At 51.7% G+C, this 19916-nt stretch overlaps 2 protein-coding genes across 8 annotated transcripts; one reads left to right on the top strand and one right to left on the bottom strand.

The window, feature by feature from the left end:
* Window positions 1-6926: 6926 nt before the first annotated feature.
* On the bottom strand, window positions 6927-9764 carry SIGMAR1 (sigma non-opioid intracellular receptor 1). 3 transcript variants are annotated; one of them, XM_049711112.1, is made up of 5 exons: window positions 9382-9764; window positions 9056-9256; window positions 8830-8922; window positions 8126-8240; window positions 7830-7998 (listed from the first exon to the last, which is right to left on the bottom strand). In XM_049711112.1, exons 1-5 carry the CDS (start codon window positions 9716-9718, stop codon window positions 7971-7973), a joined length of 774 nt encoding a protein of 257 aa, XP_049567069.1. In that variant the 5' UTR covers window positions 9719-9764; the 3' UTR covers window positions 7830-7970. The 3 variants fall into 3 exon arrangements, with proteins under 3 accessions (XP_004275162.2, XP_033293719.2, XP_049567069.1); XM_004275114.4 differs by lacking the exon at window positions 8126-8240 and having other exon boundaries at window positions 6927-7998; window positions 9382-9738; XM_033437828.2 differs by lacking the exons at window positions 7830-7998; window positions 8126-8240 and adding an exon at window positions 7614-7780 and having other exon boundaries at window positions 9382-9745.
* A 5952-nt stretch (window positions 9765-15716) lies between these two features.
* On the top strand, window positions 15717-19073 carry GALT (galactose-1-phosphate uridylyltransferase). Of its 5 annotated transcripts, none has more exons than XM_004275116.4 (11): window positions 15719-15879; window positions 16179-16348; window positions 16605-16680; window positions 16771-16819; window positions 16944-17073; window positions 17225-17281; window positions 17435-17557; window positions 17839-17971; window positions 18074-18157; window positions 18478-18632; window positions 18900-19073. In XM_004275116.4, exons 1-11 carry the CDS (start codon window positions 15855-15857, stop codon window positions 18978-18980), a joined length of 1083 nt encoding a protein of 360 aa, XP_004275164.2. In that variant the 5' UTR covers window positions 15719-15854; the 3' UTR covers window positions 18981-19073. The 5 variants fall into 5 exon arrangements, with proteins under 5 accessions (XP_033293721.2, XP_004275164.2, XP_049566983.1 ...); XM_049711026.1 differs by having other exon boundaries at window positions 15730-15752; XM_012534914.3 differs by having other exon boundaries at window positions 15730-15961.
* Window positions 19074-19916: the final 843 nt, after the last annotated feature.

Below are 19916 nucleotides of genomic sequence, written 5' to 3'. Positions count from 1 at the left end.
CAGGCGCAGTCCCCCCACTGGTGGGCCGGCTGGCACCAGGCGCTGCCCTGAGGAAAGGGCTGCCTGTGGAGGAGAGAATTATGCGTGTTGCACCCACTCCCCCAAAGCCCCCAACACAAGGGGAGGTGGTTATGGATTCAGGGAAGTGCAGGGGGGCCATAAGGAAAAAGACAGAAAGACAGCTTTCTCAGAGGTGGACAGAGAGGTAAAAAGAGCAGGAGAGACAGAGACCAGACCCAAAGAGACAGAAACAGACGTTGACCGAGGAGAGGTAGAGACTGAGCAGATCAAAGAGGGTGACAGGGACCAAGAAACAGAGACAGATGGAGGAGAGAGAGATCCAACAGAGAGGGAGAGAGACAATGACAGGGAGATATGGGGATAGAAATGAGAGATGGCGAGAGACAAGAGACTGAGAGGGACCAAGGTGGAGGGTGACAGAAATATCAGACAGAGACAAGAATGGAGAAACAGAGACGGGGAGAGATGAGATTGATAGAGATATCCGGTAGAGAGACCGGGAAGGTAAGAGAGAGAGAGGAGCAAGAGATAAATATCAAAGACCTGAGTGACAAGCAGTCCAGGGAGACTGACAGACAGACAGAGGCAGAGGGAGACAAATACTGAGGCCGGGGTTGAGAGAGAACAGGCAAAGACCGACGCAGCAGGAGACAGAAGAAAGAGATTAGAAATAGAGACCGGGCAAGACAGTAAATAGAGAGGGACAGAGACAGGGAAAACAGACGGAGAGACGGGGCAGAGACGCAGAGAACTAGAACCGAGGAGGAAAGGGAACAGAGGATGCCGGGGGTAGAGCCCGGGACGGGGACGGGGACGGGGACAGCAGCGTCTCCACGCCCGCTCTCTGGCTCCCCGCGGCCACACTCACCAGCCTGGCGCGGCCCGCTGCCCCCGGCGTCTCCACGGCGCTCCCTCCGCTCAGCCCGCCTGTCGGGCGGCCCCTGTCTCAGCTCGGTTCCCTGTGCGGGGCCCCTGCCGTGCGCTCCTGCAGTCGCGCGCTCCTCCGGCCGCGGGGCGCTCACTCGCTGCTCTGCCGGCTGCGGCCGCGGGGGCGGGACCCGCGAGGGGCAGGGCGGGCGGGGGCGCAGGGGGAGAGGCCCCGGTGGGCTCTGACGCTTCCAGACCCCCAACAGGTGTCTCCCACCCTCCATACAGCCAGATTCGGGGGTGGGGGGGAGAGGGCGCTGGAGTGCTGCTGGGAATCGTGCAAAGGAGAGTGAGGAGTCCACCACCACCGAACTCCGGAGCAGGGCCCCTCCCAGCCTCACAAGTCGGGGGAGGGGGGTCCCCACACCCTTACTCAGTGCCCGGCATCCACATACAAACATTCGTGTTCACACACCAACACACCCTGTCACAAGTTCAAGGTACACAGCCGCCCTATCTCACATACTTGGTTACATAAATACTATAGCGCCAAGGGCCTGGACAGGCTGTAATCTGAGGGGACTCACTCTGTGGGGTGCTGGGGTGAGACTGGAGGGCCTGGGCAGAACAGAAGCTTCTCCCCTGCCCTGCCCAGGTGCTGTCCCCAACTGCACGCACGCTGCAGTTTGCACAATACGCGCACATGGTGGTGAACTCACTTCTGCACCCACACACTCAGAGGTCTCTGAGCTCATTCCACACCAGCAGCAGGGCACACATACCACCCGCAGGTACAAAGCCACATAGCTCTTTTGACGTTCTATTATGGAAATTTTCAAACATATACCCAAGAAGAGTGAATAATATAATGAACCTCTGGCAATCCTCAGAATTTCAATAGTGATCAGCATTTTGCCCATCTTCACATACATCCTCCACCCATGTTTGCATGACTCCCAATCTCTAGCTCCAGACACCTTTAGCCAACTGCTCCAGGCCCACCCTACTCCCAGTTATCCTCCAGATGCTGAGATGCTGTTCCTCAGCAGCCCTGGACCCCACTCCTCCTAAGCACCCTCATCCATTCCCCAGTTTCTTCCTGTGCGGAAGGGAATTGACCTACTAAAAGCATTGAGAGTCACTGGGAGGTGATGCCAAGTGTGTGAGTGAACAACACGCCTCTGTAGGAGTGATACCTGGCATAGGTGTGAAACTCTGCTGTGTCAAACTCAGCACCAGGGAGCACCACCTGACCTCATTCATACCCAGTGAGGCACACTGGTCTCAGGGCCAAGATTCCTCTAGGGGGCAGAAATTCAGAGGTAACTTTTGCCTCCTCCCCAACCCTCTCCCAATGAGTCTGCTCCTCTCAGACCCAGCTTGCCCTGGTCTGGACCACCAGCTCTTCTCACCAGGATCTTGTGGTGGGTGACAGCCCCCTGCTCTGTCTCCAGCCTCCACCCTTGTCCCCAGCCCAGCTCCCACTGTGGCACTAAGTCCACATTCTCTGTGGCCCATCTCTGGCCAGCCACACTGAGGCTCAGTCCTGCTCACACTCCAGTGCCCACCCGCTCAGATTTCAGGTCTGACAGCCAGTCAGATCCCACTTCCATCAAGAGGCATTGGTGATCCAACCACCTTCAGATCCAATGCCCCTGCCCCCATAGCTTGGTGTGGTATAAGTTCTCCTGGGGCAGAGTCCAGCCCTCTCTGCTGCCATCCCTCTCCAAGGCAACTCCTGTGCTCAGCTTGCCTCCCCACTGCGCCCCCCACCCAGCTTCCCTAGCTGCTCAGAAGAGAGAAAGTGCCTGGAGAGAGATGAAGGTAAGATTCCTGTTGGAAAGGTAGGAACTGGCTTGGGGACATTCCAGTTGAGGGTTTGGAGATTGCTTTGGAGGGGGTGGAGAGGGGCAAGGGACTTGGATGCTACTCCCAAAAGAAAAGAATCAATCAAGCATAGTAAATTCACCTTTGGGGTCTGAGCCAGGAGGGTACAACTGGGGAGGGCAAAGGGGAAGGAATAACCTGACTGGAACCTGGTTTCTCTCTCTCTCCATCTGTGAAGAGGAAAGGCTGTCTCAAACCCACACATAGCCCCCTCTGATCCTATACCTCACAGAGACAGACAGACTGACCTAGACATCCATTAATCTAACACATACTTACTGAGCACTTACTTTATGCAAGGCACTGTTGGACACAGGAGTAAATAAAACAAAGTCCTTATTATAATGGCATAATTCCGTGGGGGAAATGTATATTGTGTCACATGGTGATAAGTAAAATGTAGAAAAATAAATCTGGGTTGGGGGGAATAGAAAGGGAAGGGTGCCGTTAGTTACCTATTGCTGTGCAACAAATTACACTCAAACTTAGAAGCTTGAAAAAACATCTATGTTTTCACAATTCTGTGGATAGGGAATTCGAGAGTGGCTTAGCTGAGTGGTGGTGTCTTTCATGAGCTTGTAGTAAACATGTTGGCTAGGGCTGCAGTCATCTGAAGATTTGACTGGGACTGGAAGATCCACTTTGCTCACATGCTCTGTTGGCAGGAGGCTGTTCTCCCTAGGTGGGCCTCTCCATGGGAGAGGACCTCATACCAGAGTGTCCTCCCAACATGGCAGTTGGTTTCCCCCGGAGAGAGTGACTAAAGAGGGAAGAGTGCTTTTTATGGCCTAGTTTTAGAAGTCTCACACCATCACTTCTGCCATGTATTAGTTGTTAAAAGTACATAACTAAGTCCAGCCTGCATTCAAGGGGAACGGAATTAGGCTTCACTTCTTAAAGGGAAGAGTATCAAAAATTGTATGGAGGTATTTCATTTTATTTATTTATTTATTTGGTTGTGCTGGGTCTTAGTTGCAGCAGGTGGGCTCCTTAGTTGCGGCTCGCTGGCTCCTTAGTTGTGGCATGTGAACTCTTAGTTGAAGCATGCATGTGGGATCTAGTTCCCTGACCAGGCATCGAACCTGGGCCCCCTGCATTGGGAGCTTGGAGTCTTAACCACTGCGCCACCAGGGATGTCCCCTGGAGGTATTTTAAAACCAACACAGAAGGGCTGATATTACCCAAATGTTAAGGGAAGGACTCGCTGAGCAGAAACTGAAGGAGGGGAGGAAGAGCCATGCAGTCAGGAGAACAGCAGGTGCAAATATCCTGAGGTGGAAGTGTGATGTGTCAGAAGAAAAGCAAAGAGGCCACTGGGCTAGAACACAATGGCCAAGGTGAACGGTTGGATGTTTGGTCAGAGGTAACATAGACCTTGGAGCAGGTTCTTGGAGGCAGTGAAAGGACTGAATGAGATGGGAAGCATTGCAAATGTCTGAGCAAAGACTGAAAGTCTGACTCTGGCTGTTGTGTGGAGAACCCTCCACAAGGGATGCAAGCATGAGGCTCAATTAGGAGGCCTTTGCAGTAATCCAGGCAAGAGATGATGCTGGCTTGGACCAGGGTGATAGCAGTGGGCGTGGCAAGAAGTGGTTAGATTCTGAATATGTTTTGAAGATAAACCAGACACGATCTGTTGATATCTTGAATGTAGAATGTGACGGAATGGGAGGTATCCAAGATGACTCCAAGGTGTTTTGGCCTAGGCAGCTGGGTAAATGGAGGTACCCTTAACTGAGGCAGTAAAGACTACAGGAGGTGCAGGATTGGGAGAGAAATCAGTTCGCATTGAACACTTTAAGTTTGACATGCCAATTAGATGACCAAGTGGAGATGTCAAGTGGAGATGAAAGTGGTCAGATATCTGAATCGAGCTCAGAGGAGGTTTAGACTGAGACAAAATATTAGGCATAAGGTACATAGATGGTCCTCAAGATCAAACCATGTTGTTGCAAATAGCAGGGTTTCCTTCTTTTTCATGGCTGAATAATATTCCATTGTAGATATATACCACATTTTCTTTATTCATTCATCCTTGAGGGCATTATGCTAAGTGAAATAATCAGATAAAGACAACTGCTGTATGTTCTCACTTATATGTGGAATCTAAAAACAAACAAACAGGGCTTCCCTGGTGGCGCAGTGGTTGAGAGTCCGCCTGCCAATGCAGGGGACACAGGTTTGTGCCCTGGTCCGGGAGGATCCCATATGCCGTGGAGCGGCTGGGCCCGTGAGCCATGGCCGCTGAGCCTGCGCGTCTGGAGCCTGTGCTCCTCGACGGGAGAGGCCACAACAGTGAGAGAGGCCCGTGTACCCCACACACACACAAAATAATAATAATAAAAATAAAAACAAACAAAAAGACTCAAGTCACAGAAACAGAGAACAGATTGGTGGTTGCCAGAGGCCAGGGGTGAGGCAGGGCCAGGGGGAAAATGGGTGAAGGTGGTCAAAAGGTAAACTTCCAGTTTTAAGATAAATAAGTCCTGGGGATGTAACGTACAGCATGACTATAGTCAACAATACTATATCGTATATCTGAAAGTTGCTAAGAGAGCAGATCTTGAAAGTGCTCATCACAGGAAAAAGCTTTGTAACTATGTGAGGTGATGGATGTTAACTAAACTTATTGTGGTAATCATTTCACAATATAGACATATATGAAATCATTATGTTGTATACCTTAAACTAACAAAATTTTACATGTCAATTGTATCTCAGTAAGACTAGTATATAGACATATAGATGGTATTTATCTATTTATTTATGGCCACACCGTGGGGATCTTAGTTCCCTGGCCAGGGATTGAACCTGGGCCCCAGCAGTGGAAGCATCCAGTCCTAACCATTGGACCTCCAGGGAATTCCCTAGATGGTATTTAAAGTCATGAAATGGTTGAGATCACCTCAGAGCAGTGTAAACCTGGGAAGTGAGAGGTTGAGGAAATGAGCCAGATCTAGCAAAGGAGGCAATGAAGGAAGAGAGTAGTGTCCTGTAAGCCACAGGAGTCTTTTAAGAGTAACTGTGTCAAATGAAAGTGAGAAGAAATAAACACTGGACTTGGCAACAGAGATGGGGAGGGGCCTGGGAGCCTAGTCCTATGTGAAAGGTAGGGATGACAAAGGGAGCTGAGGCATCCCTAACAGATGGGGGCTCTAAGCCTAGAGGCAAAGCTGGGTTACAGGGTGGGAGAAATCCTGAGGCTTGGCTTTGCAACCTGTGATCAAGTGAGAGGCCCCAGACAGGACCTGTCATGGCCAACACTGTGGTGGTGGTAAGGTGTCAGGATGGCCACCTTGCCTGGGCCTCACATTCATTCTGAGCCACATATTTAGACTTTTGATGTTGCTTCCAGATGGTTATACGTGTAGTCTTTTATATTTTTACTCATTAGAATATCAAATTTTTAGAATGTACATTTTTTTATAATCATGTTCCTTCCATTTTTAATATAACAGAATCCTAAGAAGTGAGAGGCCTGGGCCTTGCTCATCGTCAGAACAGGGCCAGGAAGAGGGTGAGGCAAGTGCAGGACCCTTGGGAGTGTGTACTTCAGGCACCTCTCTGGCCTCATCCTAGCCCCAGCCCCCCACTACCTTAGACACCACCAGATAGTGTGCCTGCTCCCCAGCCCCGGGAGCCTCCACAGAAGTGGGGGGTCCTGGAAAAGGCAGACTGGAGAGAAAGAACTCCTGCTCTGGGTGGACGTGGACATGATACCCTGGAAACCTAGAAAAAAGGAGTTGGAGAGTGACTATGCCTTTCAGCCCAAAAGTGGCTGCACACTGCCACCCCGTGGTCATCCAGGGCAGGAGTCCCGGGACTGTGCCCAGAACAGCACTGGCAGAGAGGAGACCAAGAGCAAGACACACACCGCCTCACCCAGCCATGAATTCCTGAAATTGTGGCATTCAAACCTGGTGGAGAGAATCTTATTAAACATGCAGATCTCAAGGCCTCAACCCAGAACTGATCTCTGGGGATTGGGCACAATAATCTGTAGAGTCAACGAGCCTGCCAGGTGATTCCTGGGAACACTAAAGTATACAGTAAAAAGCTGCTGTCATAAACTGAATCACACAAGGGAGAGGCCTTCCTGAGGCCCCCAGGAGTTAGAGGTCCTCCTGCTGCTCAGACACGAAAAGAAATGAAACTGTTCAACAGGTCTTTATTGACAGACACAGATAGATGGACAGAGAATGCAGCAAAGGCAGTGTCTGGAAGCTGTAGTAAGTGTCTGTGTGTGTGCGTGCAGAAAAGGCTTTCTCTGGGCCAGCGGCAACCCCTTGGACCTGGGCCCACCTGTCTAGGTCCTCACCCCAGCACTGGGCCCTCAGCTGAGGCCAGCCTCCCCATTATACCCTGGAGGGAGGTATAACCTCAGCATTTGCCACATTCTTCTGGTTCTCCAGCTAACTTGGTTGCGAGGGTGGGGACAGGCCATGAGGGTACTTGCATAGCAGGGGAACAGAATGGGGTAAGGCATATGGTGAGGACAAGGAGATGAAGGGGAAGGGCATCACAGCTGCAGGTGAAGGGAGCCTCCACAGGCAGCTCCTCTTCTCCCTCATCCCCTCCAATGGCTGCTGGGTTGAAGGGTCAGACCCAGGCAGTTTGTAATAGCCACCCCCATCCCTAACTCCAGAGCCTGACTAGGGGCAGAGAAGCTCTGGAAAGGCCTGAGTTAGTGAGTCGAGCTTGTGGGATATGTGCTCGAACATGACTGGCCCCTTTGGTATACGTGGGGGTCCCTCTCTGCATGGGTGTGAATGCGTAATGCTGCCGTACACACAGGATTCAGTATCTGAATGTGTGTCCCATGTGTTCCCATGACTATGTTTGGTTGTATGCATGTGTGTCCCTGCTCATACACCAGGAACTCAGTATCTGCATGTTGTGAGTATGTCCATGTCTTTTCACGTGGGCTCCAGCAAGTGGATGTGTGCAGGCCTGCCCGCTCCTGTCCATCCACAGGTCCTCCTTCAGGCCTGGCTGGTCAGGCGTCCTGGCCAAAGAGGTAGGTGGTGAGTTCAAGCCGGAGGCCCCGGGCATAGGCTTGAAGAGTATAGAAGAGGGTGAGGAAGTCCTGGGTGCTGAAGATTGTGTCAGCCAGCGCGAAGGCCAGGGTAGATGGGATGACACCCCGGCCGTACTCCACCATCCATGTGTTTGGCCCCCACTCCACAGCCGTTGCCTCACCAGGCCCGTGCACCACTGTCTCCCCTGGGGGTACAGGGAACACCCACATGAAGAGCCTGGCCCTGCCCTCCCATTGCCACTACCTCCCTAGCCTGTGGGCTCTCTAGGGGTAGGGAATGGAGAGGGAGCTTCAGGAAAGGAAAAGCCTTACCTCACTGGCCTGGCTGCCCATCTGCAAGGGTACGAGGCTAAGGTGGCCACTCTTAAACTTTCCTGTGTGGCATCACCTGGCTCATGTCCTCTCTTGGGGGAAGCTTCACCTGGCCCTGCACCATTGTTTGGGAGTCATGGAGGTCTGCATTCCCAAGCCTAACTCATGTCAAGCAGAAGTTTAGCTAAACTTGGGCCTGTTAGATAGGGAGAGGTGAATATAAGACCTGCCAGGCTTTCTGAGAAATGTACCTGTTCAGTGACAATGTCGTAACTTGTAATATGCTTGTATATTCGTAACTTGTAATATGCTTGTCGTAACTTGTAATATGCTTGTAATATTCAACCTCAAACTTACTTAGAAGTCCAAATGTTTCATTATACACAAGAGGGAAGACAACTGTCTGCCTTGTCTTTGGGGGCATGAGAGCATTTCTGATCTCCCCAACAACTGCTGGAATACTGGATCATTAAAATCAGACGTGGTTAACAGGGAGCTGTTATGTTTTGTTTCCATTTGACAGAGGAAGGCAACAGAGACCCTGAACCCTGCCTCAACCAACCACCTGGGGCTTAACTAGAGGGCAAAGGAACTAGGACGAGGGCCCTTCAACGCACCCCTTTTCCATGCCATGGCTCTTTCCTCCAACTATAGGCACCCAAGAATGAAGAGACCCACCTCTCTAACAGAGCCACCTTACCCACCTGGGTAGAAGACCTCGCTTTTGGTAGTGCCCTCTCTCCACTGGTGGAAGGTGCCAGAGATGATGGTATCCGAGATCTCAGCCCAATAGCGCCCTGAGAGACAATCAAATGGACACTGAATATCAGGGTATCCGCTCCACTCGACGGCCTGGCCGAACATCAGGAAGGAGGGCATGGGCCCTTGTACAGCCCCAGCCTCCCAGTCCGGCCCGCCGCCAGCACTGACCCGAGTGGCCGCTAGAGCCCAGGGCGGTGCCGAAGAGCAGCACGTACTCGGACAGGGAGGCGTGCAGAAGGCACATGGCGCCCATCCAGCCTCCCGCGTTCACGAACACCCACTGCAGCTCCTCGTCGGGCAGCACGTGGCCTGGGTGCAGGCGCCGCAGCTCCACGATCAGCCGAGAGAAGGCCAGCTCGTGGTCCAGCCCTGGCGGGGGCAGAGGAACAACCAAGTCAGGGCCAGCATCGGTCACGAACTGGGGAACGGTGCCCCCGGAACCTCCAGCTACGCCCGGCCCTCCCCAGCCCCCTGCCCTCCACCCGCCGCCTCACCGGCGTACTGCCGAGCCAGCTGCGCGATCTCTTCATGCTGGAAGACGAAGCTCTGAGTGCCCAGCCAGTGCCAGACCACCTGGGCCAGCACAGCCGCGGCCGCCAGGAGCAGCGCGGCCCACGCCCACCGCCGGCCCACGGCCCACTGCATCCCAGAGGGCGGCCTGGCCCAGCGCAGCGCAGAGAGAGGTGGGGGCCTAAGGCTGTGACCCTCACTGCCTCCGTGTCTCTTGGCGCGCCGTCTACGACCCGTTCCCCCGCCACCGCCGTGGTACGGCTCGCCCTGGCCAATCGGAACTGCCAGGGCACCGGGGCACCGCCTCTCGGGTCGAACCATTATCTCTCGGGGAGCCGGGTGCGCCGAAGGGCGGGGCGGTGCCGCGCGCGTCAGGAAAGGGGGCGGGGCCAAGCTCTCCTAGCTGCAGGCGTTGGGGTATCTAGGCACGCTCTCGCCTAGCGCCGTTCTACTTGGGGTTGCGGGGGTGGCGGTGAGACACAGAATGGACTGGCCCGCCTGGGCTCACTGACTGGTGAAGCAGGCAACCCGGAAGCAGGGCCTTCCGGACTTGTGATGGTTAAGGCCCGCCTTTGCTAGCACAGGAGGTGGGAAGGAGGCTCTTCTACTTGGGAACGTTACAGACGGCTTTTAGAGGCGGTGACACCTGAGCAGTGTCTTTAAGAGCGATGGGAAGGGCATTCCAGTGAGCCAGTGAGACCTACTCCAAGAGCAAAGGCACCAAGGAGAGACAGCGTGGGGTCTTCCGGGGGCCAACAATTCATTCTTTATTCTGAAGTACAAAATATGAGAGGAGGGCCTTGTAAGCCAACTGAAGGTTATCGGCGGCGGCGGGGATTGGGGGGGGGGAGTGAAAAAGGAAGAGAAGCAGAAAAGAAACAAGAGAAAAGAGGCAGCATAGTGCAGTGATAAGAAAGACACTCTGGACAGGACTGACTGTGTTAAAAGCCTGGCTCCCGCCACCTACTGGTTGTGTGATCTTGGGCAAGTTACTTAAACTCTTTGTGACTCAGTTTTCTCATCTGTAAAATGGGATGAATAAAAGTACATACCTTTATTGTGATGAAGACTAAATGAGTTAATATTTACAAAGCAATTAGTGTCTGGCATGTGGTGTCATATGTGTTAGTTATATCAATAAAACATAAAGCAGAAGAGAACTGGAAGAGTGTAGCCTCACACGTGAGAGTAATGGAATGGTCAACACAGTCAAATATAATTGAGTGGTCCTATGAAATGACTGGAAATGGTCATTGGGTTTCTCAGTATGGGCATGTAGCAGAGATTATGCTATACATTCACAAATCCATTCCTTTTGCTCTTGGGCAGCCAGTCTACTTTGTAGTTAGGTGAGGCCATGTGATTGTGTTCTGTCCAATGAAGTATAGGCAGAAATGACATATGCCATTTCCAGGTCTGGCTCGTAAAATCTGTGAAATTCTTGACACTCACTTTCTTGTCTTATCTAATATAGTTACATACAATTAAGTAGTGGAGAATTCCAAATGCTGCATGGGACAGAGCTCTCCCTCTCTCCCACAATGGACCATGGTACTAAGCCACTGAGTTTGGAGGTTGTTTGTTACAGCAGCTAAGATTATTTACGCCGACTACTACAGGGCAAAAAACATGTTATAGTGTACTGTGCGGGTAAGAGTAGAGGCTGGGAAGATGAACTAATTTTTGAGAAATTTGACCAAGAAGGGAATGATAAAAAAGGGATTATTTAGGGCTTCCCTGGTGGCGCAGTGGTTGAGAGTCCGCCTGCCGATGCAGGGGACACGGGTTCATGCCCCGGTCCGGGAAGATCCCACATGCTGCGGAGCGGCTGGGCCCGCGAGCCATGGCCGCTGAGCCTGCGCGTCCGGAGCCTGTGCTCCGCAACGGGAGAGGCCACAGCAGTGAGAGGCCCGCTTAACGCAAAAAAAAAAAAAAAAAAAAAAGGGATTATTTAGAGGAAAATGCAGGATTGAGGGAATATGATTTTGTATTGGCTCTGGCTTCTGTGACACTCCTGAGTTGACCATTCTTTAAGAACCCTGCGTAGCAGGGACTAGCAAATCTGGTCTCTGCCCCCTTGTTTCAGACAGTCCTCTGGGACTGTCTAGGTCTGCAGCTCCCCTACCTGGTCTTTCTGAAATCTTCTCCAGCACACACTTTTATTTTTGTTTAGTTTTATTTATTTATTTTGTACTGTTTTGTATTTTTCTTTTTTAAAAAATATCTTTATTAGAGTATAATTGCTTTACAATGTTGTGTTAGTTTCTGTTGTACAACAAAGTGAATCAGCTATAAGTATACATATATCCCCATATCCCCTCCCTCTTGAACCTCCCTCCCATCCTCCCTATCCCACCCCTCTAGGTCGTCACAAAACATTGAGCTGATCTCCCTGTGCTATGCAGCAGCTTCCCACTACCTATCCATTTTACATTTGGTAGTGTATATATGTGAGTGCTACTCTCTCACTTCATCTCAGCTTCCCCGTCCTACCCTGTGTCCTCAAGTCCGTTCTCTACAACTGTGTCTTTATTCTTGTCCTGCCTCTAGCCTCTTCAGAACCCTTTTTTTTTTTAGATTCCATATATATGTGTTAGCATACGATATTTGTTTTTCTCTTTCTGACTTACACTCTGTATGACAGACTCAAGGTCCATCCACCTCACTAAAAATAACTCAATTTTGTTTCTTTTTATCGCTCAGTAATATTCCATTATATATATGTGCCACATCTTCTTTATCCATTCATCTGTCGATGGACATTTAGCTTGCTTCCATGTCCTGGCAATTGTAAATAGTGCTGCAGTGAACATAGTGGTACATGTATCTTTTTGAATTATGGTTTTCTCAGGGTATATGCCCAGTAGTGGGATTGCTGGGTCATATGGTAGTTCTATTTTTAGTTTTTTAAGGAGCCTCCATACTGTTCTCCATAGTGGCTGTATCAATTTACATTCCCACCAGCAGTGCAGGAGGGTTCCCTTTTCTCCACATCCTCTCCAGTGTTTATTGTTTGTAGATTTTTTGATGATGGCCATTCTGACTGGTGTGAGGAGATACCTCATTGTGGTTTTGATTTGCATTTCTCCAATGATTAGTGATGTAGAGAATCTTTTCATGTGTTTGTTGGCCATCTATATGTCTTCTTTGGAGAAATGTCTATTTGGGTCTTCTGCCCATTTTTGGATTGGGTTGTTTGTTTTTTTGATATTTAGCTGCATGAGCTGCTTGTATATTTTGGAGATTAATCCTTTGTCAGTTGCTTTGTTTGCAACTACTTTCTCCCATTCTGACGGTTGTCTTTTGGTCTTGTTTATGGTTTCCTTTGCTGTGCAAAAGCTTTTAAGTTTCATTAGGTCCCACTTGTTTATTTTTGATTTTATTTCCATTATTCTAGGAGGTGGGTCAAAAAAGATCTTGCTGTGATTTATGTCAAAGAGTGTTCTGCCTATGTTTTCCTCTAAGAGTTTTATAGCGTCTGGCCTTACATTTAGGTCTTTAATCCATTCTGAGTTTATTTTTGTGTATGGTGTTAGGGAGTGTTCTAATTTCATTATTTTACGTGTAGCTGTCCAGTTTTCCCAGCTCCACTTATTGAAGAGGTGTCTTTTCTCCATTGTACATTCTTGCCTCCTTCGTCAAAGATAAGGACACACCGTTTTAAAAAAGAGAAAGGTGGGCTTCCCTGGTGGCGCAGTGGTTGAGAGTCCGCCTGCCGATGCAGGCGACACGGGTTCGTGCCCCGGTCCGGGAGGATCCCACATGCCGCGGAGCGGCTGGGCCCGTGAGCCATGGCCTCTGAGCCCGCGCGTCCAGAGCCTGTGCTCCGCAACGGGAGAGGCCACAACAGTGAGAGGCCTGGGTACCGCAAAAAAAAAAAAAAAAAAAAAGAGAGAAAGGCTAATTATTAGAGAAATGCAAATCAAAACCACAGTGAGGTATCACCTCACACCAGTCATACCGGCTATCATCAAAAAATCTACAAACAGTAAATGCTAGAGATGGTGTGGAGAAAAGGGAACCCTCCTGCACTGTTGGTGGGAATGTAAATTGATACAGCCACTATGGAGGACAGTATGGCGGCTCCTTAAAAAACTAAAAATAGAACTACCACATGACCCAGCAATCCCACTACTAGGCATATACCCTGAGAAAACCATAATTCAAAAAGAGACATGTACCACTATGTTCATTGCAGCACTACTTACAATTGCAAGGACATGGAAGCAAGCTAAATGTCCATCGACAGATGAATGGATAAAGAAGATGTGGTACATATATACAATGGAATATTACTCAGCCATAAAAAAGAATGAGGGGCTTCCCTGGTGGCACCGTGGTTGAGAGTCCGCCTGCCGATGCAGGGGACACGGGTTCATGCCCCGGTCCGGGAAGATCCCACATGCTGCGGAGCAGCTGGGCCCATAAGCCATGGACGCTGAGCCTGCGCGTCCAGAGCCTGTGCTCTGCGACGGGAGAGGCCACAACAGTGAGAGGCCTGCGTACCGCAAAAAAAAAAAAAAAAAAAAAAAGAATGCCATTTGTGGCAATATGGATGGACCTAGAGATTATCATACTAAGTGAAGTAAGCACATAATGCTGGGACTTCCCTGGCGGTCCAGTAGTTAAGACTCCACGCTCCCAGTGCAGGTGGCGCAGGTTGGAAGCCTGGTCGGGGGATTAGGATCCCACACGCAGCACAACGTGGCCAAAAAAGAAAAAAGAAAAGAAAAAAAAAAGCATTTACAAAAGTAAATAAGCAAATAGTTAAAAAAAAAAAAAGCTGATAATGCTTCCTGTTTTTCTCCATCTTGAATTCCCCTCAGGGCGCACCACAGTTGTGGGGCAGCTGCAGCGCTGATGCTGTAGCAAAATTTGTTGTTTACTGAAATAGCAAGGCAACATTCCCTTTCCACAAAAAGTGTATCTTTTATCCCCCTTATATCCCTATTACACGTGCAGCCAGTGGGACATGTAAAACTCTGGTTTCTTAGCTCCCTGCTCCCTGCCCTCTACCTAGTGGCCTCTTTAGATTCCAGTCTGAGGCCCCTGGGCAGAGATAAGGTAAATGACCTATGACCCAGTTTTTACATCTGAGCTCAGCAAAACACCTGGCTTGTCCTGGCCTGGTTTGGGGGAAGGGCCCTCACTGCTACTTCCCAGCTCCTAGCTCACTAGGTTTCTATCTTAAGACTCACTGAGGGAGTTTCCTGGTGGCCTAGTGGTTAGGATTCTGGGTTCTCACTGCTATGACACAGGTTCAATCCCTGGTTGGGGAACTGAGATCCTGCACACGGCATGGCCAAAAAACAAACAAACAAACAAAAACTCACTGAAGTCTCAGAGGCATTTCAAAGTATCAGGAAGAGCTTGGAAACTTGGGTTGAAATCTCAGCTTGGCCACTTATCCTCTGGGTGATCTTGAGGCCTCGGTTCTCCACTGTGAAATGGGGAGGAGGTTCAGACAATATTTAGATGGCTCTATAAAGTGTCAGGGGAGGAATTAATTTGAAGTTTATCCTAGTGTTAGCCAACTGGTTTGTTCCAAGGAAAAGTTGGAGAAGGGACAGGGGTGTGCAAAGGAAACACCTCTGACCCCACCCAGATGGTGGTTGGAGCTACTGATAGTCCTGTCCTCCCCACATTTTCAGATTTCTTATAGCCCTCTTACCCTGACGACTTCTTGTGCTTTGTGTGTGTGTGTATATGAGAGAGAGAGAGAATATGATTACTTAGCCCTTTTTTCCCAAACCCGTTTCTGCTGCCTGGTGGGGCTAGGGCATGGTTACGGTGAGGTACCCACTCCTCCAGATAGTACCTGAAGCCAAGGTTTAGCTGAAGCAAATCAAGCCCCACAGCCCCTCACTCCCACCTCCTTGCCTTTCCTCTGCCAGAGCCACCAAGCAGGTGAGTGAGGTGACTGTGGATCCAGAGTTATGCCCTGACTTACCCTAGAATGTAAGCTCTGGGAGGGCTGAGTCTATGCCTGACTCGTGCACACAGGGACATCCCTTTGCGCCATGTGGAGCCTAGGGGCCTGGCACGTGGTGGTAGATAGTAAATATTTGCTGAATGACCAAATGAATGACTTTAAGAAAGCAAATAACTCTTGTAAGCATCCTGGAGCCGAGGGATCTGTGGTAAGCAGCTTTCACAGAGGTTCTTCCAGGGTAGTTAGTGGCTTTGGCCCTAGAGTGGGATCATCAAAGTCGCCCCCTGTAGCTGTAGGCAGTCCTGAACTCCGCCCCCAGGTGGCCGGGCCGGCCCTCAGACAGTCACGTGCTTGCGGCTGTCCAATCAGCGAGGGCGGGGCGAGGGCGGGGCGGAGCCGGGCCGACTAGGCGGTGGGGGCGAGGTGAGCAGGTAGAAGTTACCGAAGGTATCTCCACCCGGTGGCGTCCTGGCGCGCAGGGGAGCGTGTCCTGAGCAGCGCCGGCAGGCGTCGGAGGCGGACGCCATGGCCACAACCTTCCGGGCGAGCGGTAACCGCAGGGCGGCCGGGACTCGCTGGGAAGCAAAGCTGAGCCCTCCCCTTCCTTAGGAAGTTGTCGTCCCTGCCCGCAGGTCGGCGCGCCCACCCGTCCAGGCACGCGCGGCGAAGGGACACGCCGGTGTTGGGGCTGCAGGCTGATTGGCGCTGGGAACGCCCAAGCTCTGGCCTTTAGCTCCTGAGTAGGGTGGGGACAACAGGGTGCATCCGAGCTTGGGCCTGCTGGTGGGTAAGACCCAGGGGAGAAAGGGGCATAGGGCTTTGTGACTGATCTTGACGGTTTGCCTCCAGAGCATCAGCATATCCGCTACAACCCGCTACAAGATGAGTGGGTGCTGGTGTCAGCGCACCGCATGAAGCGGCCCTGGCAGGGGCAGGTAGAACCCCCGCTTCTGACGACAGTACCCCGCCATGACCCCCACAACCCTCTGTGTCCGGGGGCCACACGGGCCAATGGAGAGGTAAGTCTTTAGATCCTACATCTGCAGGCTGGGCCCGGGGGGAGTAGTTCCCCATCCACTGCCCTTAGAGCTTCTCTTCACCCTATAGGGGAGTGGACCCTAGCCCTTCGCCCCACAGGGGAGTGGACCTCTGAGTCATATCTCACCAAGTCTTTTTGACCTCAGAGTGGCCTTCTTCCCGCCTTGTAGCCTTGAAGCCCATCAGATGACTGGTGTTATGGGCCAGCAAATGCTTCTAGCCCATCCTTGTCTGTAGGTGAATCCCCACTATGAAGGCACCTTCCTGTTTGACAATGACTTCCCAGCTCTGCAGCCTGATGCCCCTAGTCCAGGTAAGTTGGATCTAGCTGCTGTTGGGGAGAAAAGAGGCTGGACCTTGTTGGGGGACTTCTGTTGCAGAGAGTGATACCCCTTTATCTTAGGACCCAGTGATCACCCCCTTTTCCAAGCAGAGGCTGCTCGAGGAGTTTGGTAACTATGAATTTCCACTCTTACACCCTTCAACCCGAGGCCTGGACTGAGCACTGGGGTTGGGCCCTGCCCCCAGCTCAACGAGCCCTGTATCTCTGTCATCTCTCCCTCCTTTACCACCTAGTAAGGTTATGTGCTTCCACCCCTGGTCGGATGTGACACTGCCACTCATGTCAGTCCCTGAGATCCGAGCTGTCGTTGATGCATGGGCCTCAGTCACAGAGGAGCTGGGTGCCCAGTACCCTTGGGTGCAGGTCTGTGAGGTCGCCCCCTCCCCTAGATGGGCAGGGAGGGGGTGGTGCAGTTTGGTTTTGGGAAGTGGCATTTTTATTTCCACAGGTTGTGTTTCGGAGGGGTTGACTTGCTGTCCTTTTGGCTATAAAGCTCCCTACCCCTACTTCATAGATCTTTGAAAACAAAGGAGCCATGATGGGCTGTTCCAACCCCCATCCCCACTGCCAGGTATGTGTGTCACGGGCTTCAGTGGATATCTGGACTGAGTCCAAGACAGTGTGGGGTGGGGAACTGGAGTAAGGGAAAACAGAGGAAGTATGCTAGTGATGTGGAGGCTTGGAGGTGAGGGATACTGTCTGCTCTTCTCCTCCCCCTTGACAGGTGTGGGCCAGCAGTTTCCTGCCAGATGTTGCCCAGCGTGAGGAGCGATCTCAGCGGGCCTATCAGAGTCAGCACGGAGAGCCCCTGCTAATGGAGTACGGCCGCCAAGAGCTGCTCAGGAAGGTGGGAGAAAGCTGGATCTTGTGTCCCCAGGAAGCCCGTAACCTCACCCCAAAAAGGAGAGGTGTGTGAAGGAGGAGGGTAGAAGGGAAGTAGCAGAGAGACTTGCTAGGAGGACATAGCAGTAAGCTAAAGGAAAGGTGATGATGGCTTAGACTAGGGTGGTAGTGGTGGAGTGGTGAGAAACCATCGGTTTCTGGGTACGTCTTCTCTTCTCCTTCCCTTGCCTATTTGCTGACCCCCCTCACACCCACCTTGATGACCTCATATCCATTTGGTCCTAGGACCGTCTGGTCCTAACCAGTGAGCACTGGTTAGTGCTGGTCCCCTTCTGGGCAGTGTGGCCCTTCCAGACACTACTGCTGCCCCGTCGGCATGTGCGGCGGCTGCCTGAGCTGACCCCGGCTGAGCGTGACGGTGAGTCTCCCAGGTGGGACCCTGGGGCCAGGCTTTGGATGGGGATAGTTCTGGTGGGGCCAGCATCTGGGCCCCAGACTGAGAGTCAGGCTCTGATTCCAGATCTAGCCTCCATCATGAAGAAGCTCTTGACCAAGTATGACAACCTATTTGAGACATCCTTTCCCTACTCCATGGGCTGGCACGGTGAGGCTTTTTGAGTACCCATATCTAACCCCAACACCATTTCTGGGCTCCTGGTTCCCAGCTTAGTGGACTGCAACTCCCAGCAGGCCTTGGAACACTTGCTGGGGAAGTGTTCAGGGCAGGGATGCTGGGACTGAGAGTGGAGAAGTGAATGTGGTGGAACTATGTCTCCCAGTGGGCTTTCCAATGCCTTGTCTCCTCTCTGGCAGGGAATGCTGGAAGATGTAGTTTTCAGGTACCTGCTATGGTCTGGGGGTAAGAGCTAGGCTGAAGAACTAAGAAAGGACCCTTCCCAACTATCTCTGCCTTCTTCCCACCAGGGGCTCCTATCGGATCAGAGGCTCGAGCCAACTGGGACCACTGGCAGCTACATGCTCATTATTATCCTCCACTCCTGCGCTCTGCCACAGTCCGGAAATTCATGGTTGGCTATGAAATGCTTGCCCAGGCCCAGAGGGACCTCACCCCTGAGCAGGTGTGGACTTGGAGCACCCTGGGTCCTTGGGTCCCCTTTTCCCTCCTATTTCCTCAAGGGATCCCAACAATCATGACCCTGAGAATCCCCACGACCTGGGTATTTCTAGGGACTCAGGAGCTGACTCCTTCATCCTCTGGCTATTCCAGTGGTCGTTCTCACCAGCCTCCCCACCCTGCATGCTCTCCCCCAGTGTCTAGCGTCTCCTAGCACTCACCATTCTGGGCAGCCCTTAACCTCTCTGATTATCCCCTTTCCCCCTTCCAGGCTGCAGAGAGACTAAGGGCGCTTCCTGAGGTTCATTACCGCCTGGGGCAGAAGGACAGGGAGACAGCAGCCATCGCCTGACCACACTGACCACAGGGCCTTCTGCCTGAGGGAACTAGGGCCTAGGGTTTGGGCAGATGTGGGATCAATAAAACTGTGCTTCTCAAACTTGAATCACATATTCTAACACCAGAGGAGTGTGAACTCTGATCCTTGGGGGTCTGGGGTTAAAGGCCGAAGGCGTAGCTCCAGCCACAACTTTTCTTTGCCAACAGATGAGCAAAAACTTAAGGGCACAACCTCCCCACCTCTTTGCCCCAAATCTCTGAACAAAATTAATACTCAGTGTCATGTCTGGCTTTTACTCCTAGAGTAACAAAGGCATCCCAGTTTAAAGTGGTTTTAGAAACCTTTGTTCTTGTCTTTGGCTGAGGCTTTGGGAAGGCCAGAGTCCCCTTTACTACCATCCCTAGGGTGTCAGCTCACCAAGCTTGGGACTGAAGGTTTGGTCGGAGTGGGTGAGCAGGATCCTTGTCCCATTGGTCAGTGGCTAGACCCTAGGCTCCTGGCCAGAACCCTGGCTTTGTGAGTGGCTGCAGCTTGGCTCTGCTCCAGCCCACAGAGGCTGAAGGGGCGGGTAGGGAACGTGTACGTGGCTTTGTGTCCTTGGCCTTTCCAGACTCCCACGTGCAGCGTGTATGCACGGGCTCTGTACACCTCTGTTGCCCCTGTGCCCCAATCATTGCACAGGGCAGAAGACAGCTCTGGCAGGGAAGGGGTGCCAGAGTTAGGAGCCTCAGGGCCATGGTAGGAGGGGATGGTTTTTGGAGTGACCCTGGGTCTACCCCCTCCCCTCTGGAGCTATTTCCCTGGCAAGACTGTAACTGTGGGAATAACAAGTCATACAACCCAGGAGACATGATGCCACCTAGGGTCCTCCAAACTTTTAGGTGAGGACAGGAGCTTGTGAGTAATGCGGGAATGGCCAGAACACTTTTTGTCTCCATTCTTCTCAAG

The sequence above is a fragment of the Orcinus orca genome, chromosome 6 (assembly GCF_937001465.1).
Source record: "Orcinus orca chromosome 6, mOrcOrc1.1, whole genome shotgun sequence".
Taxonomy (NCBI): Eukaryota; Metazoa; Chordata; class Mammalia; order Artiodactyla; family Delphinidae; genus Orcinus; species Orcinus orca.
Note: the sequence above shows the minus strand (reverse complement) of the source record. Positions and strands in the feature narration are given on the sequence as shown.